This window comes from Colias eurytheme, chromosome 9, assembly GCF_061535395.1.
Source record: "Colias eurytheme isolate Ceu_HAF_F1 chromosome 9, ilColEury1 Martin Lab GWU primary, whole genome shotgun sequence".
Taxonomy (NCBI): Eukaryota; Metazoa; Arthropoda; class Insecta; order Lepidoptera; family Pieridae; genus Colias; species Colias eurytheme.
The window spans coordinates 9,046,383-9,074,006 of NC_142988.1; the positions used below are offsets into that span (position 1 = coordinate 9,046,383).

At 32.5% G+C, this 27,624-nt stretch overlaps 2 protein-coding genes and 1 long non-coding RNA gene across 5 annotated transcripts; all 3 read left to right on the forward strand.

The window, feature by feature from the left end:
* Positions 1-1,257: 1,257 nt before the first annotated feature.
* Positions 1,258-14,452, forward strand: IA-2 (tyrosine phosphatase IA-2). 2 transcript variants are annotated; one of them, XM_090105398.1, is made up of 24 exons: positions 1,258-1,310; positions 1,450-1,742; positions 2,865-2,954; positions 5,483-5,536; positions 5,612-5,675; positions 5,924-6,058; positions 6,172-6,265; positions 6,362-6,494; positions 6,578-7,096; positions 7,169-7,300; positions 7,572-7,733; positions 8,214-8,304; positions 8,394-8,483; positions 8,570-8,649; positions 8,756-8,823; positions 8,991-9,212; positions 9,617-9,762; positions 9,975-10,029; positions 10,122-10,343; positions 10,860-11,057; positions 11,358-11,524; positions 11,668-11,721; positions 12,113-12,290; positions 13,009-14,452. In XM_090105398.1, the coding sequence occupies exons 3-24, from the start codon at positions 2,870-2,872 to the stop codon at positions 13,117-13,119; spliced, it is 3,060 nt and encodes a 1,019-aa protein (XP_089961524.1). In that variant the 5' UTR covers positions 1,258-1,310; positions 1,450-1,742; positions 2,865-2,869; the 3' UTR covers positions 13,120-14,452. The 2 variants fall into 2 exon arrangements, with proteins under 2 accessions (XP_089961524.1, XP_089961525.1); XM_090105399.1 differs by lacking the exon at positions 7,572-7,733.
* A 2,996-nt stretch (positions 14,453-17,448) lies between these two features.
* On the forward strand, positions 17,449-19,404 carry LOC149906003 (uncharacterized). 2 transcript variants are annotated; one of them, XR_016457097.1, is made up of 3 exons: positions 17,449-17,771; positions 18,043-18,220; positions 18,999-19,234. It is a non-coding gene; the product is annotated as an uncharacterized LOC149906003 (long non-coding RNA). The 2 variants fall into 2 exon arrangements; XR_016457096.1 differs by lacking the exon at positions 17,449-17,771 and adding an exon at positions 19,268-19,404 and having other exon boundaries at positions 17,914-18,220; positions 18,999-19,103.
* A 1,093-nt stretch (positions 19,405-20,497) lies between these two features.
* On the forward strand, positions 20,498-27,614 carry LOC149906004 (glyoxalase domain-containing protein 4). Its single transcript, XM_090105629.1, has 5 exons — positions 20,498-20,730; positions 21,013-21,062; positions 21,349-21,614; positions 23,742-23,897; positions 26,700-27,614. Exons 1-5 carry the CDS (start codon positions 20,641-20,643, stop codon positions 26,990-26,992), a joined length of 855 nt encoding a protein of 284 aa, XP_089961755.1. The 5' UTR covers positions 20,498-20,640; the 3' UTR covers positions 26,993-27,614.
* The last annotated feature ends 10 nt before the right edge of the window (positions 27,615-27,624 follow it).

Consider the following 27,624-nt stretch of genomic DNA (forward strand, 5'->3'; position numbering starts at 1 on the left):
ATTCTTTTAGACTTTCTGTAATGATGGCTTATATTTTTAATTAACATTTAAATGCTCATAAGTTACTCTTCACAAAGTGAAGAGATAGGTAGAAGTGTATCAAATTGTGCTCTGAGTCGTTTACAGGAATAACTGCACTGATGGGTAAGTATTGGAAAAAAGGGCCTTTTTACAATACTTACCCATCTTCTTATTAAAATATTATATATCTTCATCTGTTCATCAGTGCATTGAAAAATTAATTTTATTGGTATGGTATTAAGACAGAATTTATTTTCACATGGTGCCTCGCCATTACGTACCTGTTCTAGAAGCTGCTATATAGAATATATTTCGATATTTATGTACAATAATAGAGCTCATTGAAATCCGATTTTATTTGAGCGCTGCTACGATATTTGTATAGATTCCTTATTCAAAAATTCTTACAAGATGTATGCATGTAAGTATTTTTAAACATATACCTACTTATAATAAGTGTAGACGATTTTCTCGATCACATTATTAATTGTAAAAACTAAAAACTGTAAGTATAGTAGTTTAAAGTATGTAAAATTTAGTAGTACTATATCATGTGTATTATAATTGTGTTATCATAATACAGAGATTTTTTTATATTTCTTGAATTTTATTTTAATCCTACATAAAATGTTACTTCATGGATTTGTAGGTTCCCCAAATTAGGTTAAAACATAAAAGTAGCCATGGCTTGATGATTAGGTAGGTACACAATCTGTAATGAAATAATTTATTTTTCAAGGAGGATTAATTTTATAACGTACTAAGCATAACATAGACAGTAGTAATAAGCTTATTAAAAGCTTGGGTATATTTGTCTATGTTAAAAGTTAAAAGTTTTTTTACTCGCTCAAGTTACTAAACTAGAGCTTCACGTTTTTCTCTCGACTTGTCACGTTTATTTGTGTACTAGAATCCTAATGAAAGTTACTTTTTACATTTCAATTTAAACGGGGGGTATTTTTCGAATTGATTTTTGGATTTAATCAAGCTCAAATTATTCCAAAAGATAAAATTACTCCTATTAGCTTTTCTTATTCCAGGAAATACTAATATCTATGTTTTTTTTTTAATGCAATCCGAACTTTAATATAATAGCCCTATTATATTATATTCTATTTATTCCTTGAAAATATCATGTGGTTTATAAATGATTGTATGTGGGTGGCTGTAGGTACCAAGCATCGCTTCGTTTATCGACTAGCCCCAACATCGTTATCGAAACGTCATTAGCATGCAAAACGCTGTACAAGATAACCCGGCATAGTGTCGCCGCTTTATACCTAAACAAGGCAATATATTTCAATTATTTTCTTCCTTTTTCGTGTATTGACAAATACACTCAGGGTTCAAGTGTATTTTGGTGTCGACCAAATATTATTGCATTCTAAATTCGGTCGTTATATTTATTGAGCTCATTTCGCGTTACAGTGAAGTGCTTCGAGTGGAAGCTTCGAGGACCAATTGCTAATATTGCGTTATCTAATGATGATTGAAGTATAACATCTAGTCGGATCGAGTTATGTAGGCGGCGAACGTATTGTGTGAATGGATGGGCGCAAGATCGATATAGCGGAGTGCGCAGGCTCGCTGGGCGATACAGCTGGCCGCTTTGCATCTCGCCGCGGACGACCCGCCTGAAGCCGTGTCTCAGTGTCCGCTGTGAAAGATTTCAGTGTTTCCTGCATAGCTAATGCTACAGTAATCATTGCTGATCTTGAACGGTGCGTATTCTTACCTTTTATATAAACAGGATCATCATTTCACATACGATTTTTTTCCTGTGAATGTATTCTTTGTAGACTGCCGTTTATAAAACCTGTTACTTAAAAGTGTTAATGAGATGTTTTGATAGTGTGTTTGTTTATAAGATCGTTATCTGGTACGTGAAGCTTTTTCTTAATTTCTTTCCCTTGTTTTAAAATCAATCAGCTTGTTCTATTTTTAGAACCAGGAACCCTTTGACATTATCCTAGCTAACTGCGTAGGTGTGCGCATTTATTCATCCCTTGTAAGAGAATTTGAATTATATTACATTTGTGCTATATAACTACATTTAAAGGTTCATAATTATTCATTTATTTGTTAGAATGCATCCCCATAAATAGGGATGAAAGTTTTTAGGCCAAGCGTTTGCGTGGGATGTACCTAAAGGGCATGGATGCCTACGTCAATGTAATCTATCTATGTAACGGCAATATCTATAGCTATCGGATAGATTAATAAAGTTTATGAATTATTACTCCTTTATTAAAAATACACTAGGCATAATCCCTAATACGTTAACTGTGTTAAAGTTCGTCATACATATCATTTATTATTTGGTAAAATTCACTTATTTTAAGATAGAAGTCCAGATAAGAATCCCCCATAATTTATCTTCCTTTTCTAACTCGCGAAGTGTTCAAGTGAATATAGTATAAGTATTTATTACGTTTGCTTTTCGTTTAATAAAAATAAAGTGGCAATAACGTCGGACGAAATTAAATTTAGCTAAGCTTAAATCAATCTACAGCGGACATCCATCAAGTTTATTAGGTCCATAAATTAAATGCCCCATGAAATCTCATAGTACCTACCTACCTAAGGGGAGGTTAAACTAGATAATAGTAAATGGAATAGGTGATCCAATATTTATTATTCATTGATTGCTATAGTTATTATTACATATATTTTATTACCTAGGTAAATTGAGTTTTTTTTTAATTTGATCATTTTGAAATTATTTCGTAAAGAAACATTGTTTGCCATGTTTTTGTGTAAATAGATATCAACAGCTGCGACAAAATTATCTGTTTTGCGATTGTTTTTGCTTCTGTGGTTTTGGAAAACATTATTATTTGCAGATGTAATGTGCCGTATGTATCTTCGGCCAACACTATGGGCGCTGGCGCTTCTGAGCACGCTGGCGCCCTCGGACGCTGATGGGAACATAGGTATGTATAATATGATATACTATATGTTACCCGGCTTTGTCCATATTTTTTTTTATTCCATGTCGGAATAAATAGGTAAAGCCTATGTAATTGGGTTAAGACTTGCATTTAAGATTGTAGAACTGGTAAAATTATTTTAAACCCGTCGATAATATTTTTAGTTAAAATGTATCGTTTAAAAATACCTACGGTCTAATTAGAACCTCCTTTTCGGAAGTCGATTGAAAAAAAAATTGAAATAATCAGCCGATGTTTTTAGACCAACACAATTTTAGAATTTTTGTCTGCTTGGGGTCACAAATGCATGAAAATTGTTATCAGTATGATTAGTCATTTAAAAAATTATTTAATTAAGAATAAAGATTAATATTTACAAGGTATGCTAAAGCATTATAATATGCTTCCGTACAATTTGTTAAAAAAATATATTTATTTATCGTTAATTATCCCCCAACTTTCAAGCTCTTTAAAGCTCGAAAATTTGAACTGAATTGTAACCACCCAAACAATAATTTAGGGGATATAACCTAGATATATAGACCGCCTCCTCGGTACAGTGGTCGACGCGTGAGCGTAGAACCGAGGGGCCCTGGGTTCGATTCCCGGTGGAGACGAAAAAAAAAAAAAAAAAAATGTCTTGGTCTGGCAGGACACAGAAGGCTGATCACTAGACATCGGATTATATGCATTTGCATATTTGCATATGCAAATGCATAAAACTCTCTAATTACGGCGTTAGTGCATATTATAGCCTTTTTCCCCAATCGTGCATATTTCGTTAAGTAGCGGGAGTTTTGATTGGTCGACTAACCTTTATTAGCCAATCAGAACGCTCAGCGAGTAAACCAACCCTATTTTGGCATGGTAAAATGGCAAAAAATTACAAAATGGGCTCCATTTTAAGTAATTTTTGAGCCATTAAAAATAGGGCTAGATTACCCTTTTGGGGCTAAAAACTTAAAACACGGGTTGAATTCCAAAAAAGGGCTAGATTTAGCCCGGAAAGGTCTAAGGTGGCAACACAGGGCTCGCAGGTGACAAAAGTCACAAATTTGCGCTCGAAAATTTGGTTAAAATGCTAAATTGTATATTGGCACAAAAACTATACTTAATTTCAAGAAAATTTCACTGTTTTTGTACAATCTTTGATTTAAATTTAAAATTAATAAAGGTTTTTTGATTTTGTATTGTGCATATTTTAGGCATATCAGTCGTTTTTAGTGCATATTTCGGCCTTTTTTAGTGCATATTTGCATGCATATTTTGGCATTTTGTTAGTGCATATAATCCGATGTCTACTGATCACCTACTTGTCCCTAAAGAAAAATCGATCAGTGAAACAGATGTATGAATAATGCATCTGCCCCCTACCCCACTACGGGGACACGGGACTTCACTTTTTTTAACCTAGATATATTGAGTAACTGAATATAACTACATATATGAAATTTGATGTCTAACATAAAAGTTCGACGTTTTAAGATTAAAATCTATTTATGTACCTACCGAGAGATTATACCTATTCATGCTCCTTTCCTAAAGAGGAATCTTCGAGATTAAAATCGTTTGATGAATAAAAATAGACTCGAGCATCTTCTAGAAATTTCATAAGATATAATGAAAATGCCTTCATGCAACGTGGCCCGTGGGTTGCAATTTTCTCATTTTATATCAAAGAATACCTACATAATATTAAACCTACACTGAATTAAGGATTTCCGATTTCTATTTTCTGTTTCTGTATAGATTCTGATTCTGATTAAAGCACGATTGATGCTTATTTTACAATAATAATCTATTACTAGGGCTACAAAATAAAAGCTCTAAAATTGTGAATACAAAATAACTCTAGGTACCTGTGTCCATTTTTAAAAAGATAGGTTGAAAGTTTATATTGGACTTTAATAAAATAAAGTTCACAGCTTTACACTCAAACTCAAACTCAAACATTTATTTAGGTATTCAATTAGACTTCTTATAGAAGCAGTTTTGAAACGTCATTACATATTTTAACATTTACCACCGATTCGGAAAGCAGTATCTACGGAGAAGAACCGGCAAGAAACTCCATAGTTGCTCTTTTAAATCATGTCAGTTTTACAATTTAATTTTACAAAATACATATATGTTACAACAGTTTATTAATGTGCAAATCCAGACTATAATCTCTCTGGCCTAAATTTCATATTACTTATATATTTACTGCCATCCGTTTTTGTATGAAAAAGTAACGAACTATCCACGCTCTCAAACTTTAGAATTTTTAATTTTACGTTGTGTTTGTAATCTCTAGTTTTGCTTGCTTTGCTTTAAATGTTCTTCCAAACTTATTTTATTAGGTTTTACTTATTGATTTATTACAAAATATATAAACTTAACGGTCTTCACAATGATATTTGATATATTGTTTAATAATATTGCCTATTGAGCTAAAGTAACAAGGAGAAGTGAATTATTGCACAGATAAATAATCGTTTACATATAAATATAAGGATAAAAGTAAATAAATCTCTTTTGTGTTCTTGCAGGGTGTTTGTTTAGTTCGACTTTGTGCGTAGAGGGCGCGGAATGGTGCTACGATGGTATGTTATAATTTTTTAAAAGTTTAATTAACTAGTCTTATAGTTTGTATTTAAAAATTTGTTCATATTATATAGATTTCGCCTTCGGGAAGTGCATCCCTATCTACGAAAGCGATGTGGAGGAGGGGGCGCTCTACCAGTGAGTATATTTTATTGTAATACATTTTATTACGCAAATGTTTAAGATAGGATATAGTTTTAACCGAAAATTATATGTTCTTTTATATACCTAATTTTCGGTAAAAAAAAAATATTTTTATTTCTTTTTATTATTTTTCATAAGTATCTGAAAACAAAGAAAACATAATTAAATAAATTCTAAATCTAATTTTATATCGGATTCGGTAATTCATACCTCAAAACTTCAAATTACAATCATATGTTTAGATATGACATGAGCTCCACCCAGCTGCAATGGTTTGAGGGGGAGCTGCAGCGTCTAGCCACCCAAGGGTACCGCTGGGAGCATGCTTACACCCAGTGCGTATTGCAGAGCATGCTCTATGCTTTGCGACAACAACTGTAAGTACTTCTTTCTTCTTCTTCTTTAATTCTAAAGATGTTATTTCAGTTTGTTACATATGTACTTAAACTGATCAATTGATAGTGATGATATACTTTGGCACTATTTGCAGTGACCCGACAAATGTGAACTCAAAGTTATGTGATCAGTTCGCTGATCCTAAACTAAGTTCTGCGCCAATTATGGAAGGTGACGAAAATGTGGAAGTAAGTTCTGTTTAATTATAAGATTAATAATTTATGTTTAGCACTTTTTTGATCCTATTACACACATAAAATACTTTTAATTTGTTTCTACGCTAGGTCGAACCGGACGAGACAGCTTACATACGATTTATGCCAAATTCGCAATTAGTTGATTCCGATTATGCAAATGAAATATATAATCCTCCTTTGACGCCGGATGATGAGCCGGTCCCGTATTTAATACCAGAAGGTACGATAAAGCTTGTCGCTATTCAATTATGTCTGATTTACGCGATAATAAATGTTATTTATTTTTCTATTTTTGCAATTCAGCTTCCGACAATGATCCCTCTGAAAATGACATCCCGGGTGATAAAGTAGGTAACATTATGATGATGAATGAAGGTGAAGAGTCTCCTATTGTTCCTTTTGGAGGTTTTCGCGAGAGACTACGAGCTCAGATGACACAAGGAAATAGACCGAATTCAGAACTTGAACAATTTATCGACAAAGAGAAAAAATCTCTGCAACAAAACAAACTTGAGCCGAATCCAGAAACCAATGATTTTACTGACGAACAACGTTTGGGCGCCCATTTTAGAAAATATAAAACAAAACCTCCGCCATATACAGCAGAGTATTTGACGGGTAATCGATTTTCTCCTTTAGATGCAGAAGTTAAATCTAACGCTTTAGAAAAATATAGACAGAGTTTTGCAGCGAAAAACTTTCCCTTTGAATATGAGAATCCCGGAGATATACCAGAATCGCGTATTTACTTTGATGAAGATGGCATGGAAGATGAATTAGTTCAACCTGGGAGTGGAGAATTAGGCCCATATAAATCTAAAGGTAGCGCTCATAACATTCATTTATATATGTTTTTAAAGTAAATATTGCTCAATATAGGCATTGCATTTCCAGGAAATAAAGCGAAATACGACAAAAACATGGAATACTTAATGAATTATTGGAGCAAAATTATTGGATCAAAACTTAGGCCTCAAGGTGCAGTTGTAGCTGAAGGTGGACCCTTAGGTCCAAATGAGTTGCAAGGTTGGAATTAAAGTCTTCTCTCTACCTGTAATATTATGTAGGCAAAACGAAATTTGTGTTGCTTCTTTGCATCGGCACTATTAAAACCAATACACTACTTTACTTTCTTGAAATAATTTGTAACATACAAAGTTATTTTTTTAATTTTTCCATGTTTTTCCTTAGGTTTTATTATGTTATTTAAAAATCATGATCTCATTAAAAACCTTAAAGCTCTGAGATAGAGTCATCCAGAGCAAAGGCTATTACATATCTACCGACAATGTTTCAGGTGAAAATTCAAAATTTTACTTATCCGAAGATTTTCAAGACTTACTTGATAGAGAATTGGGCTTTAAACGTAGGGAAAGAGATGATGTTAAAAAGCCTGGGCCACGGCTGGACGCGCAAGCTTTAAAGATTTTATACCACAATAAGAGTATGTCTGTGACAGGTTAGTGTCACGGTGGCCTAAAGTAGCTAAAAGCTATAAAGCCAATTTAGCGTCCGTGAAGAATGTGTTTTAAAATACTAATTGCACTGCTAAATACTCTCTAGATTGTACGCACTAAATGTACCCTAAATTAGCACATTCTATTCTCGATTTTCACAATTCGCATGATGCTCTCTGGTTCTCCGTACACTCCCCAACATATTTGTGTAATTATTATTTTATTTTTTGTTATTTTCCCTCCAATATTTATTTGCTTATTTTCAACGAATTTTTATGTTGTGGTGCTATCGGTGTAAATATATATCATAAGATGTAACACAAAACGATCAAATATGGAAGAATGACGCGAAAATACGATTTCTTCATAAGAATCCTTAAATGCATGAATTATGTATATAATGTTGTACGTCTTTGTAATTGAAATATAATTTATGTAAGTGGATGATCATTGTTTAAATTAATTTAAAGATTTATTTTCAGACCACGAAGCGCCAGTGGGAAAGCCGAGTGACATCAATAATAATGAATATCAATATGACCCGTCTTATGCCTTTGTTAAATTTCAAAATAGGTACACGCATATCCTTTTTTAGTTATTAAACAAAATGTTGCTTCCAAACTACTTAATAATACATACATTTTGCTTTTTATTTGCCTCAGATTCCTTACAAACTGGGAAAAAGGCATCTCTTTTATTGCAAGACTAGAAGAAATGCTCGGTTTAGAGAAAGATACTTTTACAAATCCACGGTAACTTTATTTGCTTAATTTATATTCATGTTTATATTATATGTCTTTTCTTTAATTAAATACTACTGTTTAATCCTACATTACAGAGTTGACCCTACAGAGGTCACTTTTAAAGTTGAAAATAATAACCGAGGATGGAATGCGGAGGAAGTAGCCAGGCAGATTGGTATGCTTCAATATTTCTTATTTTGACTATTTTATTATATATTATGACTTATAGTATCTAATATTATGTGTGAAGGACATTAAATGATGTTATTTTGAAATTTTAGGTAACATGAAAGATAAAGTTGCCAAAGAAACAGGAGCACAAATTATTGCCAGTGGTATTGGTGATAGGGTAAGTACGTCTATTTAAAAGATTAAATGTTAGACTATTTAATAAATAAATATGTTACATCCATTCGATCTTTATATAGTTACAAATAAATAAAAATTAAATTGAAACTTAACTAAGTACTTAACTCTATGTAAATATTGTTTAGTTTATTTGCGCAATATTTCCAGACTCAATACCATGTAATGCGCCAAGACGCAGTGCGAGAACCTAAATATTTCGGCCTAGAATTGCCAGTTCTTCTTGCTCTGGTTGGAAGTTTGGCTGTTCTTATTGTTGGAGTGGTTATTTTTGCGGTTCTGCTAAAACGGGACATGAGCTCAAAGAGGAAGATGCAAGGACTGTCTTCCGCTGCCGAGATCGACGCTGAAGCTACGAGAGACTATCAGGTAGTGGTTACCGGGATCCATTTATTTAAGTAAATTTTAATAAAATCATTTTAGTTGATATTTTTCGTTAAGCTTTTGATGCAAAAGCTCAATTTAAATGGTCATACAGGTACTTTGACTTGTATTCACATAGATTTTCTTTAAAAAAATTGGTTGTCTGTAAAGTCGGTTCACTGACGATAGTTGAACGTGACAACGTCCGATTGTGCTTCTTTGTCGCTCGTTCCGCGCTCTCGCTTGCAGTTCAAGCCTATGGAACGCCTCAGAGCGAGGTAACGCCGCAGGAGTCATGTTTTTTCGTGCGTGCAGCCGGCTCTATCGAATTATAAGACGTTGTCACGTCAAAAACAAATTAGATCAAAAATTGAACTCGATAATGTCGCTATACGTAGGCATTTGAATCTCAGGAATTATGTCGTGCCCGTATGTCTGGCAAGATGACTGGCAAGCAGGCTCCGGCACCGCACCCCACGGAGGCTCCGCAGCGCATCACGTCGCTGTCCCGGGAACCTGAGGGCAACTCGCCTTCCACACGCTCTAGCACTTCATCTTGGTACGTATATTGTTGTGAAGAATACCATGAATTCATCTTTAAATAAACAAGTTTCATGTTAAAATCCAGTAGGGTTCGATAAACCATATTGGATTGTTATTTTAAATTGCGTATAGAATAGTATATTTGGTAATATAATCCAATCCGTAAAAATATAACTTTATGTTACTTATTTACAAGAAATAGTTTTACCTATATTTTTAATTCGACAGGAGCGAAGAACCAGCACTTACCAACATGGACATATCTACTGGCCACATGGTTTTGGTACGTCGTATTTTATAGAGTACCTTACTTTTTTCTATTCATAGTATCTCCTTTTAGATATAGCACATCATATTAATTATTGTCTTTATCAGGCTTATATGGAAGATCACTTGCGAAACAAGGACCGTTTGGAACAGGAGTGGAAAGCTCTTTGCGCTTACGAGGCTGAACCGAATACGACCACTGCGGCTTATAAGGCAGATAATACTGGCAAGAATAGATACTCCCATTGCCTTCCGTACGATCATGCTAGAGTGACTTTGAACCCTCTGTCGAACCACCTTGGATCTGACTACATCAATGCTTCTACTATCGTGAGTAAAATTGAATTATTTTTACAGTTTTCATTGGAACAGTTAGAAAGATTGATACAAAATTATCCTATTTTCAACTCAACTAAAATTACTCTAAACTGTTTATCTTACAAATTGTGAAACAAATATTGAATAATAAATCTGAATTTTACTACTTACAGTCTTCTTCGCTTACTTTTTGCAAAAATTTTATGAATTTACTGTATGCTTGCTACACTCAATATCTAAAATCATTCGATTCCGCATAGAATGGAGAAGCTAAAGACCATGTCACTTGTATTAATATAGCCTAAAATTAATTAGTACCTCTCCTATTATGCCTATTAAGCTATTGCATAGCTTCTATCGCGGGCCTTGAGTGCGGGGACCGAATCCAGAAATTCCGTAACGAAAAAAACCTCACGCTCCCCACTCAGACGGGCACGGCGGAGGTGTGGCTTGAAGGCATGCTATGCAATAGCTTTACCGCGGCAGTCCCCGAATGTCACACGTCTTTTTATATGATTTACATTGCAGACTGATCATGACCCTCGCAACCCAGCATACATCGCCGCGTCTGGTCCAATGCCGCACACTTCGTCTGACTTCTGGCAAATGGTCTGGGAACAGGGGAGCGTTGTCATGGTGATGCTGACCCGGCTTACGGAGAACGGACAACAACTGTGCCATCGTTACTGGCCTGAGGAAGGATCTGAACTTTACCATATTTATGAGGTATGAAGTAGTTACTAAGCGGTGCATAAAATTATCAGCAAATTGTTTCACTTTTTCATTATATCTTATAAATAAAAATTAGTAAAAATTCCAAAAAATAGAGATTAATGTAGTTTGATACGAAAGTGAGTATTAAAAAATATTGCAATCAATTATATTTAAAATTTTATAAATCGTAAATGTAAATAAAAAAAAAACAGTAAAAGTACGTGAACTTGCAGACTTTAGAGAATAGTAAATCATTAAGAATGAAATATTTCCTAATACATAACTAATCATATAATTTTATTGAAAATTCAGGTGCATCTCGTGAGCGAACACATCTGGTGCGACGACTACCTGGTCCGTAGCTTCTACCTGAAGAACCAACGCACAAGCGAAACTCGTACGGTCACCCAGTTCCACTTCCTGTCTTGGCCTGAGAACGGAGTGCCTTCATCCACCAAGGCTTTGCTTGAATTCAGGAGGTATTAAAAATGTTCACATATTTTGGCATAAATTCATCAATGTCTACTTAAATTGCATATTGCTATTTAAATACGATATCGAATAGGTACTTTAACGTTTTTAGTGTTACCAAGTATGCAATTAATGAGAGTTTATATTTCAGGAAGGTGAACAAGTCATACAGAGGACGATCTTGCCCCATCGTGGTTCACTGCAGGTGTGTATTATTGTGACTCTACGTATGTAAAATAATGTGGATAACAAATATCTATCACAGTTTTCATGCAAAATGTGATAATTTTAATCCCCATAATACAAGTTCAAGTTATATTTACTACCCGGCAAAATCTGATTATAGCGCCATCAAAATATTGTGTCATGTGAGATGACTAATGTGTTTTTCAAGTGGCTGAATATGATTTGCAAGTAGATAATAACATGTATTTATTCTGTAATTCATCGCAATATTTTTGACCTAGTGTCCGTATTAGAAACTTTACATACTTTGAAGTATTTATAATTACGACTGACCAAACTTTTCAAAACGGATCTTTTGCCCAGGATTTTTTTTCTATTCTATACGATTTTACCAAGTTCTTCTCCAATAGTGATGGAGCTGGCCGCACCGGAACATACTGTCTCATCGACATGGTCCTGAATAGAATGGCGAAAGGCGCAAAGGAGATCGATATAGCGGCAACCCTGGAACATATTCGCGACCAACGACCTCGTATGGTCGCTACTAAGCAGCAGTTCGAGTTCGTGCTCATGGCCGTCGCTGAAGAGGTAATGTTATAGTGGTAAAAGGCGCTAAAGAGATCGATATAGCGGCAACCCTGGAACATATTCGCGACCAACGACCTCGTATGGTCGCTACTAAGCAGCAGTTTGAGTTCGTGCTCATGGCCGTCGCTGAAGAGGTAATGCCAAGAAGCTTATAATATCTAATACACTGGAGATTTCAGTATGAACATTAACTTGTAACAAGAAAATATGACATTGAATGACGCCCGTATGTTTTTTTATCCCTTTCACACCCACTTGCCAAGTTAGGTGTGAAAGGGATAAAAAACATACAGGCGTCATTCAAGGTCATATTTTCTTGTTACAAGTTAATGTTCATACTGAAGTCTCCAGTGTATTAAATATAAGCTTCTTGGGTAATGCTATTCCAGCACTCCTCAGACGAGAAAATTTGCTGCAAGTTACAGAGTTAACTCTGTAACGCATTAGTGTTGCCACTTTTCTCTTACTTATTATGTTGCTTTAACTATAATGATAATTAAATGTTTAACTGTTAACATGCATACGGGGCTTAAAGATAATAAATAAACAGGCGACGGCGTTTCTATAGAAAAAAATACCTACAGCCTAGTTAAGTTTTTAAAAAATGGTTCATGAAAATTTTATAAATGAGAATATAAATACGTGGGTAGGTTTTAAAGTATAGTTTTAGGTAATAATTATTGACTTTAATATAATATATTATTCTTTGGTTGTAAAGGTACACGCAATTCTCAAGGCTCTACCGGCGCACTTGCAACAACTTCAAGAGAAAAAAGAAAAGGAAAAGGAGAAAGACAAAGATGGCTCTGAAAAGGAAAAACACAATTAATAATAACGCACCGATTTCTTTATATTTGCATTTAATATAGTATTTACGTTAAATGTTGTTAAAGGTTGGGAATTTCGCCGAATGAACATTTTTGACTATTATACCTACTTATTAAGGCACTAATAACTTTATTATTCTTTTTATTAAAGGCATGTTGGCAAGACTGAGGATAGTTATAGCGCAAGTGTTGCTGATACCTAAAATGAAACTAAAACATTGTCTATGGAATTTTATTTTTAATTTTGCGAGATTCTCAACTCTTTTCTAATATGTTTAAATGTTTTCGGAAATACGTAAATTAAGTAATATTTTATTAAAAGCTACGTTATTAGCTTTTATCCATTTGTAATATTTATGTGCTTATTTCTCGAAGTTGACACTGTTATCTATGTAAGCCTTAAATTGATAGTCTATTTTACGTGGTCAATTGTTGGGCTGTCTACAATTTCAATCTATCTTTTTTTTATTATATGTTCTCTACTGACCAAGCCTTCTTATGCTACAAAAGTTTATTTTTAAACCGTCATAATATATATTATTATTCATATAACACGGCCTTCTGAAAATGGTCTAATTGCTTATTTTTATGGAATATACCAGAAATTATTTTCAGCCAATTTAACCAACGCTTTAACTACCTATATACAAGATTAACGTTATCATTTAGCTTATTAAATAATTGCGATCCATCTTCACTAAACTATATTTTTCGAATTACATTGTATAGAATTTCTAGCTATGTATAAATAAGTACTTACATACATAATAATATGATTATAGCGAAGCTTTATGTTGCCATAATATATTTCCATTTATCGTCGTGCATTTATAGTTAATTGTTAATTTTAAATAACTTTTATCTTTATATGGAGGCTATATATTCAACGTTATATTTAATAGTTAAAGTTATTGTTTAAGTTACTCGCCTATGTTATTTATTGTATAGGATATTTCAATATTGATGTACCTACTTTGACTTAGACAAACAATATCTTTCCATGATCATATCCACAAATAACGGAATACCTGATAAAAATAATCAGATAGATGAGAGAAAGATAATATTTACAGACTTTAGCAGAAACAATAGGATTCGTCTAACGTATCTGTGTATGTTTATAAAATTTATAAAATTATATTTATTGCATATTTTAAGAAAATGTAAAAAAAAATATAACATACCCACGAAACTATGATTGTAGTTTAGATTTAAGGAAAAAATATATTTAACCGTATTTCTGTATGAAATTATATGTAGATTAATGTGAATGAATTGACTTCAATTGTTTTGATTATTAAAATGTTCTAGGGTGATGTTAGTTAAACTGTCCAATACCCTTCATTTCTTTTCAATTTCCTTTCCTTGCAAAAACTATATTACCCATGCATAGCCCAAATTTATAACACAAGTAAAAACAGAATAACAAGTATCATAACATTTTGTTGTTATTTTTCGATTTAAATACTTGTAAGGTTGATATATTTATACTTCACAAGGCTGGTTAAGTAAAGCTTAGTAGATGTCGTATGGTGTGTGGAGTATTTCAAAATTCCAAAATCTAACATACACCATTGTTTTATGAAATTCAAGCATAGTTATGTAGGTAGTTTATTAAACTTTATAACAGTTTATTAAGATAGTTTATTAAACTTTAATTAAAAAGTAAAATTCACAGACATCCTTACTCAAATACATATTTCATAAAAAAATAAGATTTTTTAACGTAACGAGCTTTGCCGTAGGCATTCCAAAGGCCGTGGTTACAGCATATCATAAAGCATTCAATAAGTATACAATCCCAATCGATTTTTTTTACTCTTTCGGATGCTTCATTAGCAAAAAAGGAAAGTATTCAAAAAGGTAAGTAGATCAAATTTTCTTGTCAATTTTATAAATTATTTCTTGCACAAATTAGGTATGTACCCACTAGTTATATCAATTTACATTGTCAGCTTATCTAGGTATATAATATCATCACTAGTCATGTCTTAGACATAATATTATCATTTTCAAATGATATCGCAATCGAATGAAGACGACTAGACCTAGTCAACAAATACTTAGAAACATAATAACACGCACACACAGCATGAACATCCTAAAATGGGTTCGTAGTGTAGTAGGTACATATTAGACTAGTCACTAGTCATATTATTCTAGATAAATTATTCTAAGTACGAAGATTATCTTATCATGCAGAAAGTGATAAAAAGTTGTGATAACTGAAATATTACGTACCTACTAATGTAAAGACTGTTTGTTTGTTTCTTGTACGCGCCAATCTCAGGAACTACTGGTTCGAATTGTAACATTACATAGGTAAGTACTTAGGGTAAGTATATTTGATTTGAATAGGTAGGTAATATAGATTTTATCGAAAAAGGCTATACAAATATAACACGCTACAACGAATTGTGTAGGAGCAAGTTGCAGAGCAATTAAAAAGAAGTTCACTAAATCTTTCTAAGTTCGAAACCGTTGTCTAGGTACCTAATCTCTTCATGTAGGGGCCATGGACCTTATTTTTGTTGGTCGAAGGTAGGGATATCCAATATGAAGCCCGCGCAGTTTCATATTTGATAATTGTTTATTAACTAACTACAATGATGTTGAAGTTATCATTAGATAGTTACCATTGTTATACTGAAAGTGCTGAAAGCAAAAAAGAAAGTCAAAGATCATGGATATTGTGGCCAAATCAGGTATAGGTAAACCTTGGGTAAACCAGAATCAATAAGGCAATTAGGGAAATCAAAATTTGGAGTGTGCAACCCTAGGGAAAATGGACTGAACGATCTTGATACTGCTTATTTTTTATTTTGTCCTCAATATCATTAGTCACATTACATAAGTGGACAATACTGTACTTAATAATGAAATATCCACTTAATATTATGCAGGTAGTTACATAGGTTTATAGATATTATTATTTACACATACCTAGATATTTGTATATTCATTATCATTATGCCCCGGGAAAATATGGATGTAAGTAATGATAATGCAGATCAAAACTAGATTGTTTATATTTTTTTATAAAATAAAACAAAAATAAAATAAAACTATGTTTATTTTCGTAAGTATTAACAGATACACACATTATGAAATTGACTTGGACAGCTTGGACTTGACGAATAGCCGTATTGGAAACTCCTGTAATAACTTTTAATAAACTTATATTGTAATCAACATACAATATTATAGTTACCTGCATGGACGTATAAAAAAAGACGGACGCCATATTACGAACAAACAACGTGAAGCCACCATAGTAAGCTAGCGATCGTGTAAAGACAATAAACACGCACACACTCTCACCATAGTAAGCTAGTCGGCCGCCATTACGTCGTGAACTACCGACTGATTAACTGCGTCACTGTTTCACAAAAAATATTTAAAATGCCGTCTTGCGTGGTTAAATGGTGTCGCAACAGTACAATTTTAAATAACAAAACACAAGGGATTACATTCCACAGGGAAGCAAGTTATTTCTTTTATGTTTTAATGACAAAATTATTACGGCAAAATTTATAGAAAAAAATACAGCCGCCATTGTCAACAGGACAGCTGTTGCCATGGCAACATGGCACACACACATGGATGTTTCGCCGCCATTACTAGCCTTCACTCAATGTTTAGGCGATATACCGTCCGTCTTTTTTTATACGTCCATGGTTACCTGCTTATAATATTTTTAATTTAAAGTATTAAAACGGGTAAGTCAAATTTACCAATAAAATCTTCAAAATTGAAAATTGTGATGTGTTTGACCCTTCTTCGTCGAATATTTTTCTATACACATTATAAACAAAACCTCTTGCTTGTGAAGTTGTGATCGCAGCGGCTTTTTCGACATTTTCGAAGATTTTTTAGACAAAATCCTAAAAACTCCTAAAAATTATTCATCAACTGCAAAAAAGACAATTAATTTGACAACCAATTTGATAGTTGTCAAATAAAGTTGCCACATGAAAATCTTTTATTTCTTAAATATAAATATGCCATCAGATTCTGGTAGACCTATACCTATAATAATTTTCAATCCAAACAGATATTGTTCAGAATCAATCGACTTTATCTTAACAAATTCTATGAAAATTTGTTGATGAATAGCAGGAGCCGCTGTGATAAAGCAAAAAATGTTTCAAATAAAAACAACTAGTAAATAACTTTGCACGTATCTATATGCGTTTCGACAAACCACTACGTATAAATAAAGGAAAAGCATTATATTACTGCCAAAGTGCCAAAGTCACTGTCAAGTGTCAAAAACGCTTTCGCATTTTACCTCAGAACAAAGAATCCTATGGAACTGCCGTAATTGTTCAATTTGACGCGGAAATAATAATGATATACCCATCTCTTTCTCACAACAGTAGTTTTACCTTAGAAAAAGCATCTACACTCTTTTTATTAGCGCCCTCTTCATTGGCATCGATGTACCTTTGCTGCCACGGACGCCATCTTAGTATACGGTTTTGTTTACATGTGAGAAGATGTCATTGTGAAATTTTTATGATTTTCCAGTGTTTTTCGACCATAATCGAGTGTAATAAGTATAATTGAAAATAATAATAGGTACCATGAAGTGTTCTATAGTAGGTTGTGGCCTATGCCAAAGCAAAAACAGGCCGAATCTAACATTTCAACGGTAAGTGGCTAACATTTTGTTAAATTGTTGCTTATATTAAAGTGTATTTATTATCAAGTGTATAGAAATCTTTTAATCATTTTACATTTAATCATCTTAGTTATTATGAGCTGTAGAAACCCGCAATATTATCCTTATTTCATTTGCATCGAAAACATAAACATGAGTGCTAGTGTCGAACATCATCGCATAAACACCTTATCGATAAATTATTAATTTGTTTATTAATTACGTGCGAAGTTATATATTGTTGTATATTTTCTCGTTTTAGTTTACCAAGTAACGAATCCCGGCGAAAGGCATGGTTGGAAAAGATTGGCATAGAAAATATCCGGCCAGGAACTAAAAACATTAATGTGTGCTCATTGCACTTCGAAGAGAGCGCATTTAATAAGACTTTAAACATTGTTTGATTGAGAGATGATGCTATCCCAACAGTATTTGCAAAGGTAAATAATTCATCAATCTTTTTATTAAACAACTAGCTGCTCCGCGCGGTTTCACCCGCGTGGCTCCAATACTGTTGGTCGAAGCGTGGTGATATATAATTATTATATACCCTATAGCCTTCCTCGATGAATGAGCTATCTAACACCGAAATAATTTTTCAAATCGGACCAGTAGTTCCCTAGACTAGCGCGTTCAAACAAACAAACAAACTCTTCAGCTTTATAATATTATAGTATAGATTTTATTTAGCTCATCCTGTTTGTTTTTTTTAGGTACAAGGTAGTAATTGAAATTGTACCCCCTTACTGTTGACCGATTAATCTAATTGCTATATGCTTCACAATATCTTTTTTGACTTATATGCTCTAGAGACCTAGAGTGTCATGAGACAAGTGGTGTGATGACTGGTACTTAAAACCTACTGAGTTATTTTTTAGTTTTTAAGATATTACCTACATTATTAAAATCTTTTAAAGTGAAACTTTTATTACATCGTCTCAAACTTTTTCTATACTTAATATTGTAAAAAGGAAAGATTTGATTGTGTATGCACAAAAAGACCTCAAAACTACTGGTCAAATTTTTTTAATTCTTTCGTTGTTGGAAAGCTACACTTTCCATAAGTATATAATACACTATGTTTGTTCAATAAATTATTTTAATAAAAAAAAATACTAAAAGTTTTACAATTTACCAAACATTGAGTCCATGTTTCTGTAGCAATCTATTTATTATTACTTGGGACCATATCTAATGTAACATTTTTATCTCTTTCAGGCAGACCATCCATCTCAATTTGCTTTAATTGACATATCAAATACTACTGATCAACCATCATGCTCAGGTTATCCACATCCACAAGATGCCAAGGATCTTGAATTGGTAAGAGCAGTTCTTGAATAGAAAACCTATATGAAATAATTCTTGTTTAAAAAAAAGGGAACTTCAATACATAACTTTTTCATAGTCTTAGTCATACATGCTGAGATTCATGTGTATAATTATGAGAACTGTTATCAATAATTAAAATTTATTTAATGTTTTAGGCTTCAGCACTCGAAGAATTAAAAAAATAGAAGAAAAAGTGGAGAAACAGAAAAAGAAAATTAAATGTTTAAATGAAGTGGTCCGTCAACAAATTTCCACACTGTATATAGCCAAGCTCATTTGCCGCATGTGTGACTACTGTCGCATGTACCTAAACATATATAGTAACCACTATAACTTAAATAAATTATTTTATGAAAAAATTGTGTTTGTTATTTAACTATACTTGCCCTTGAACATCTGCTTGAGTCACTCACATGTATTTTAGCCAGCGGCTCTGCTCTTTTTTATTTTCGTACATGCGAACGAAGTCGCGGGTAAAGAATGCTCTTATGATCGAATGGGTTGCTTGGAAGAAATTGCTTGGAGCAATAAAGCCGCCTTTTGACTAAATATGTCTTATTAAGTAAAATTTGTATTTTCTGTTTGTGTGCAATAAAGCTTATAAATAAATAAATAAAGTACCCTATGGATGGCTCCATGGTCAAATAAAACCCGATGTTAAATTTCATCAAAATTGGCTTGTCGGTTTTAGCGTGAAAACGGAATATACATACATACACACTTTCGCATTTATAATATTATAAAACCTATCTTATGTGTTAATTCAAGTTACCCTCAATATGTGTGCTAAATTTCATTGTGATCGGTTCAGTAGTATTTGCGTGAAAGAGTAACAAACTTACACATCCATCTTCACAAACTTTCGCATTTATAATATTAGTAGGAAGTATGATAGGATAGGATTAGTGAGGATACATAGGTATATAAAGAAAACCCTGTCAATCGCGAAAAAAATCAGCTGTTTCATATAAAACTGCAGAACGAAAATATCAAAATGTATTGATTACACACTACAGCTATCCCTAGTAGGTAGGTACAATTGCAAAATGGTTAATCCGAATCACGAATTACCGAGTAACGATTGCCCGATAGAAGTAGTTATCTTTTTTTATTTTGTTGAAACAAGTACCTCTTACTAGGTAAGCACCTACTGCATACTTATCATTCAAAAAGACAAAATTCTTATTACCTGAATTACCCATTCTTAACTCTATCATCAATCGATACAATATTATCGACTAGACGAACAAGTGAACGTCCCTAGCCCGCCATGTTTGTACCCCGATTTGTTTACTTAGGTATGCAGGAAAAGTACATGCATATGGCAGTTCCATATGATCGTTGTTCAGAGCATTTTACAGTCGGTCGTCGGCATAGACGTCGTCGGTTCGGTATATTGCTTGAATTGCCGATTGCGATTAGTTTGGACAAATTTTACAACCAATTACCAACCTAAAATATTTGTAACTGTGAATATTAGTGTTTATTATTTTGTGATATTGAACATTTAAGTGAAAGTTTTTCCAAAATGGTTACAGGCCGCGCTTTACATTTTGTTTTCAAAGTCGCCGACAGAACATTGACCGCAAAATTTTACAGAGAAGTTTTAGGAATGCAAGTAAGTACCTATACGCTACAATTCTTACACAATATATTTAAAGGGCTTTTCAAGTGTTAAAGGGCTTTACACAAGTATTTGCAGTGAACTGTGAAGGCTTTCAACCTTACCGTATAATTAGTTTTCAAGGTCTTATGACTGGTTATAATCATGCACATTCAAGTCATTGTGGGAAACAATATATTTATTTATTTTTGCTGTAATATGTTTATTTATATAGCTATAAAGTGTTTATTTTATTAAATGTGAAGCAAATGTAAATTTATAATTTTCTACTTTTAGGTTTTACGCCATGAAGAATTTACGGAAGGCTGTGAAGCTGCATGCAATGGGTAAGTCTTGCACAATATTATGAAAATTCCTTGACTAATGATTCCAAATATTTGTAATAAAATTTCAAAATTTTCCATTAATTATTATTATTCCGTCAGTCCTCGGATCACAGACACAATAGAAAATCTATTGTGTCTCGGCCCGATCGGGCCGCTCGGTGGTCAATGGGTTATTAAAATGATTCATAGAAACAGTATATTTATCGTTGAAACTAAAATTTAACTTGAATACCTGCTTATAAAACACAAAAAATAATAATCTCTAACTCAAAACCTATTGTTTCAGACCTTATGCAAACAGATGGAGCAAAACCATGGTAGGATATGGCCCAGAAGACAATCATTTTGTTGTTGAACTCACATACAACTATGGCATTACTCATTATGAGCAAGGAAATGACTTTCTTGGTATCACAATCCAGTCCAGTGAAAGTCTAAAGAGAGCTGCAGCTACAAATTGGCCAGTAAAAGAAGAGAATGGCTTGAAGTATGTGGAGGCTCCTGGGGGCTACAAATTCTACATCATTGATAAACCACAACCTACAGACAAAGGTAATTTAATCATATTTATTTATTGTTTACATTTAAACAAATTACATGTTTAAATGGTCCCTAAGTTAGAAGTGGTGTGGAGTTCAAATGAAATAACCAAAAAATAACTTTAAATGTGTAAATAATACATATTATATAATAAATCTTGTATTAGGATGCTACAAGCATTATGACAAGAATTTAACTGTAACACCTTAGATTAGTAACAGTTTCTCTGCATACACTTTTTGTTCAATACAAAAGTTAAAACTTTTTGCTTCATTTATGGATCATTGACACTGTATGAACTCTTCGTACTTTAATTTGGAGAACATAACTGGAATCCTAATAAGTAAACATTTCTTGCAGTTAGTTCAAATAAGTTTTGATGTAAAAATAAAACATATTATATAATACATATGTCTTATGATGCTAACTAAATAAATTCTATCATATAGCAGAAAGCAAGTAATGTATTATTTAAGTATGTTATGAAAATACAATCTCAAAATAATACATCACTCGATAATAATGAAAAAATAATTGATATTTCAGTAGGTAAATACTCTAACTTGTTTAGAATTTTAGCGGATTTTAAACACAATTTAATCTCGATACTCGCGTAAAATCAAACAATAGAAAATACTACTCTAACTTATTAACAGACTATAGTATTATAGGTAAATTTAATATGGTAATAATACTATGTAGAATAATAGTATTCTATACGTTAAATACTGTTTACTTATTGTCATTATTCAAGAGCATGCTCTATCTCAAGTTTGCAAACAATAACATAATTGTTTAAAACTACTTTAGATAAAGTGAAGCTCTAAACAATATACCACTATTTTCTCTGAGTAAAAAGAAAAACACAACAAAGTAGACTTAACAAAATTTAAAATTTTACAAATGGATGATTAAATAATTCAAAATATTGTTTTTTGCTCACAAATATAATTTTCAATTTGTTTTTTAATATAATAACTTTACTACTTATACCACGAATTCTAATTAGTAATTACGAAAAATATATATTTATGCTAAATATTAAATATAAATATTAAGTAAATCGATATTGTCCTATATATAAATATTATCTATCAGATCTTAATCATTGATATCAAATGATTATTTCACCATAAATTATACATTAACTAGCGACCCGCCCCGACAAAAAAAAATTATTGTGGGTTATCCATAAGAGATAGACATATACCATCACGGACTTTTCTGTAGACCTTTTCAATGTGTATAATACTTAGTACATTATTTTGATAAAACTCGTAGGGTTCAGCCTGCGTTTGCAATGTAAGCGGAAAAAATGTAATTTTTTACGACATGACATTAGAAACCTCAAAAATAACAGTCTCTACTATTTAGTGGATGTTATTTATACATATAACCCTTCCTCTTGAATCACTCTATCTATTAAAAAAAACCGCATCAAAATCCGTAGCGTAGTTTCAAAGATTTAAGCGTACAAAGGGACATAGGGACAGAGAAAGCGACTTTGTTTTATACTATGTAGTATTAGTGATATGCTAAGTTGTAATCTTATTAGACGAACCATGATCGTGCATGTCTCGATATCACCTGTATTATCAGCATTTCAAAGAATCAATCACATTGGCTAGAAGAAAGTTACATAATAGAATGTCTGTTACTACTCTCTTACACCTAAATCTGTATTCTTTATCTAAAAATGTTTTGTATAAATTTGCGTATCTAAAGTTTCAAATCATCATGATTTCAGTTTATCTTTAGTCTATAAGGCTCAAGAGTTTGATTGTTTGTTTTCTTAAATTCGCTGATGTCACAAAAAACGGATCCGATCTGGCAAGACCTGACAGCAGGAAATGGCCTATTTTGTTTGATAGTTTTATAGTAATATAATATATGTATTTTAATTATTTTATTTAACTTTATCATTTATATTGAATCAACTCAACTAAATGGATATTTATTTTTGTATGAAAATAAAATCTAACAAATTACCAAAAGTCCTAGAACAAATGGTGTTACTTATGGTCTTGTCCTGCGAGGTTGCTGGTGTTTTACAAGTAACCCTGTACATATTTATTATCATAATTATAGAGAGATAAGAGGAAATTGACCTTATTAAAAAATATTGTCTATTATTTTCAGATCCAGTTGTCAAAGTGGCTTTAGCTAGCTCAAGTCTATCTAGATCCGTAGCCTACTGGAATGGTCTTTTGACACTAAATGTCTTTGAGAAGACGGAGAAATCAGCCCTCCTTGGTTTTAGCGAGGATCAGGCCAAATTGGAACTTGTTGATATTGGTAAGAATGATTTTTTTATATAGTTTTGAGTTCGATTGTTATGGTTTTTTGTTTTGTGAAATATGAAATACATTTTGTTTTATGTCTCAAAATGCAGATAGCATACATTTGGTTAAACAATATACATAATTGTAACCAGACAGTCGGATTTATTTTATTTATTCGATAAATGATATGAGTATACTCATGTTTTATGATCTTGAAAGATGTATGATTAGATAGCGATGTCATAAGTAGGAACTATGATAGTGTTCACGTTTCGAATAATGTGTTCTAACACATCAACGCGTGATCCCTCACACTTTGTGTTGTTACGAAAAATATACACAATGCCCTTTTTTTTTGGTAGATAATAGGCGCAGATTATCATTTGTCATAGACAATGCTGACGTCCATAGATAATGCAATAAATCGGTTATACACAGATGGACTGAAACACAGCTTTAATGAGAGTTTAATATAATTTTTATTTCGTTAAAAAATGTACAGAGATTTACACGATTCAGTCATTGTATGTAATGTAATAATAGGAAAACTTTATTTCTTGGATGAATTATAAGGTGAAGTTGTGGCAAGACCAAGGGAAAGAGAGATTATTTTTTGTATATACATAAATAAATCTTTAAACAGATAAATGTTACCGAAGCAATATTTGATTATATTCGCGACGACGTGTTACAAAAGCTTATCAGACGTTGCACTTGGAAATATACCAGCGTGAGAGATAATTATTTTCTCCAGTGCATGTTTTTGGAAGATGATTGATAAATATTGTTTTCAATATTTCCAATTGACTATTTAATATATTACATACCTTTTTAAAATATAAATAATTTAGTGTTAACCCTTAATTTGGCACGGATAAAAATATTCAAAATATATGAATTTGACAATTTTGTGGTTTCAGGAGTATGTCATAAAGTTCTCGAAAAATGAAAAAAAAAATCTACCATTGCCCACTGCTGGGAAAACTGGTGTCCGTCACAGCGGACACTGCCAAATTACGGAAAATAAAAACCACAGTTAATTTTATTTTTTTTACTAAAGAAAAATACAGAAATGAACATTTTAGAACTATTTGATACCGAAGTACAGTTTATTTTATATGGAAATTTAAAAAAAAAACAATTCATGTTTATTTTGTATGAAAATTAAAAAATAAGTCTAAATTCTTCTTCTGTTAGTTGAATTGACTTGCCGGTTTTTTGAACTGAATATAAGTTTGTCTGCTCTACGAAACTAGTAAAAATATCTTGAGAAAAAAAGGTGAAAGAAACTCAAAGGTGAATCATCTTCTGGCATGTCTATGTAATCATCCTCCTCACCTTCTTCTATTGTCGCTTGGTGACGGAATTGAGTTACTTTCCAATAATTGGAAGTCAGCTGAAAGTTGTTTTTTTTTTGGTCTTTTGGCTTTGACTGTGGGTGGTTTCTTAGTACTTATTTTTCGGGGTGCTAATCAAGAAGCTAATGTTGTTAAAGGCGTTGCAGGCAATCTAGGAATAGCAGATAGAGATAGAACATTTTCAAAAAAAGACTCGCCAATTTACGCACGAAAGACTCTGGTCATCAGCAGGTCTATCAGAATCTTCGGAGTGTAATTCTTCATCGTCGGATGTATCTATCGTTACGTTAGCAAGGGAATATGGTGCAGGAGAAAACAAGGGGTGGAAGAATTAGTACTTGCATCATGCAATTCAGTTTCCGAATCGGATATTTCGCTAGCATCGGAAGGTGCATGTTCATTCGGCACTAAAGCAATAATTTTACTTGCGCGGTTAGGCTGTTGGCAAAGAAAAAAAATCCAAACTCAGAACCATAACCAAACAAGCAGAAGCACCTACATTTTGGCGGTGTCCGCCGCAGCGGACATAGTAATAAAGTGGTACTTTTCTATACAATTAGCAACGTCCGCTGTGACGGACAAAACATTTTGGTTACAAATAAACACCATAAAAATGTAATAAAGTGTGTATGTTTTTGTAAATAATGATTGAAATGTTTATTATCTAATAAATAAATATATAATTCAATTCATTTTTCCACAAAAAATAAGAAAAATAGGTATAAATACCTTGAGCTAAACAGGTGGCTGCATTTTCGCAGACATTTTACGTCCCAACTGACATATGCAATGTTGTCACAATCATTACTTAATTTTTTACTATTTGTTTATGGTATAAATACTTAAACATTTAATCGATTAGAAATCGATGAACATGAAATAAAAACTTGGCAGGATTTATTTTAAACAAGTGTCCGTCACACCGGACTATACCAAATTAAGGGTTAACAAACACAATGAGGATATCACAAATGCTATAATTTATACAGGAAAATAGAACGCATGTTTAAAAATTTCAATTCATCGAATTTAGTAATTGAAAGTATTGCGGTTTTTTGTCCGTATTTTTCTCCTTCATGCTAGTCATTATAATGAGTCATGTATTGACTCATAGTTAATGATCAAATATATTTCTTATGTTAGTTTATTCATATCGTCTATTATGTATGTAGTTTAGTCTGATAAAACAGTGCTCTATTATCTATACACAATTTATCATATTGAGTTATGATATCGTTTATTTAATTGAAGATTTGTGTTCATCGCTGAACATCATATTGTGCAATTTTATAAAATACACTAATTTACACAGAACGATATACGTATACAAATCTGATGACGTCCACAGTCCGACTATTTTATAGCAGAAACACATAACATACATCCTACCCTCCGAAATATTAGTTGCACAATAAGGCAGATTATTCAATAAATTTATTACATTTTTGTTATTTCAGGTGGGCCAGTCAACCACGCGAAAGCGTACGGCCGCATAGCTTTCTCATGTCCCTTCGACGAACAGCCAATCATCGATCAGAAAATTCAAGAAGCCAAAGGAAAGATTCTCACCCCACTCATTTCCCTGGATACTCCCGGAAAAGCGACCGTCAGAGTCATTATTTTAGCCGATCCAGACGATCATGAGATTTGCTTCGTCGATGACGAGAGTTTCCGTCAACTGTCACAGGTGGACCCCGGCAGTGACGCCTCTTTAGACAAATATATTAAAGCAGACAAGTCTAGAGCGTAAATGTGTCCATTATTTTTCTTTGTACTCGTCTCCAATTGCAAAAACAGCCTGTAAACAAAAATGCCGAATGTAGATTTGCCTTATAGAGAGTACTTTATTCCATTAAATAAGCCCTTTGTTATAAGTTTTTTTTTTCTGATTTTTCTCACCTTCAAAGTTTACAAAATTACGTCAGTATTCTTTTGAATATTTTAGCGTGACAGGGGATTAGATCTCCGTTGTAATATATCATTTTTTTCTTTATCGCACGTTATAGCGTAAGAGCACAATTTATGAAATATGTGTAGAATTATGTTCTATAAAGTATGAAGTTCTATTTTACGATTTTGCTAGCTTTAAGCTTAATTTATGTATGTGATATTAAATAATAACTATGTATTGGTTATGGTACTAGTAATAATATGTCCTTATAGACTTAAGATTTCTTTCCTCAGTTTATTACTTAGATCTTCAATATTATAATTCAGTTTTATTACATATTACGCATAATACACATTGTAAGATGTAACGTATAAAACATTTTCATATTCAGATTGTAAAATAAAAATGTTTAAATACTGTATCTATAACCTGTAAACCTGTAATTTAATTTGGTATTTATTAAAATATCTTACTTACATCATGTATTGTAT

Coding starts and splice junctions, on each gene's coding strand:
- IA-2 (XM_090105398.1), top strand. CDS start 2,870: ATGTGCCGTATGTATCTTCGGCCAACACTATGGGCGCTGGCGCTTCTG. Junction 9,213..9,616: donor CTACGAGAGACTATCAGGTA/GTGGTTACCGGG, acceptor TTTGAATCTCAG/GAATTATGTCGTGCCCGTAT. Junction 11,722..12,112: donor CCCATCGTGGTTCACTGCAG/GTGTGTATTATT, acceptor CTTCTCCAATAG/TGATGGAGCTGGCCGCACCG.
- LOC149906004 (XM_090105629.1), top strand. CDS start 20,641: ATGGTTACAGGCCGCGCTTTACATTTTGTTTTCAAAGTCGCCGACAGA. Junction 20,731..21,012: donor GAGAAGTTTTAGGAATGCAA/GTAAGTACCTAT, acceptor TTCTACTTTTAG/GTTTTACGCCATGAAGAATT. Junction 23,898..26,699: donor ATTGGAACTTGTTGATATTG/GTAAGAATGATT, acceptor TTGTTATTTCAG/GTGGGCCAGTCAACCACGCG.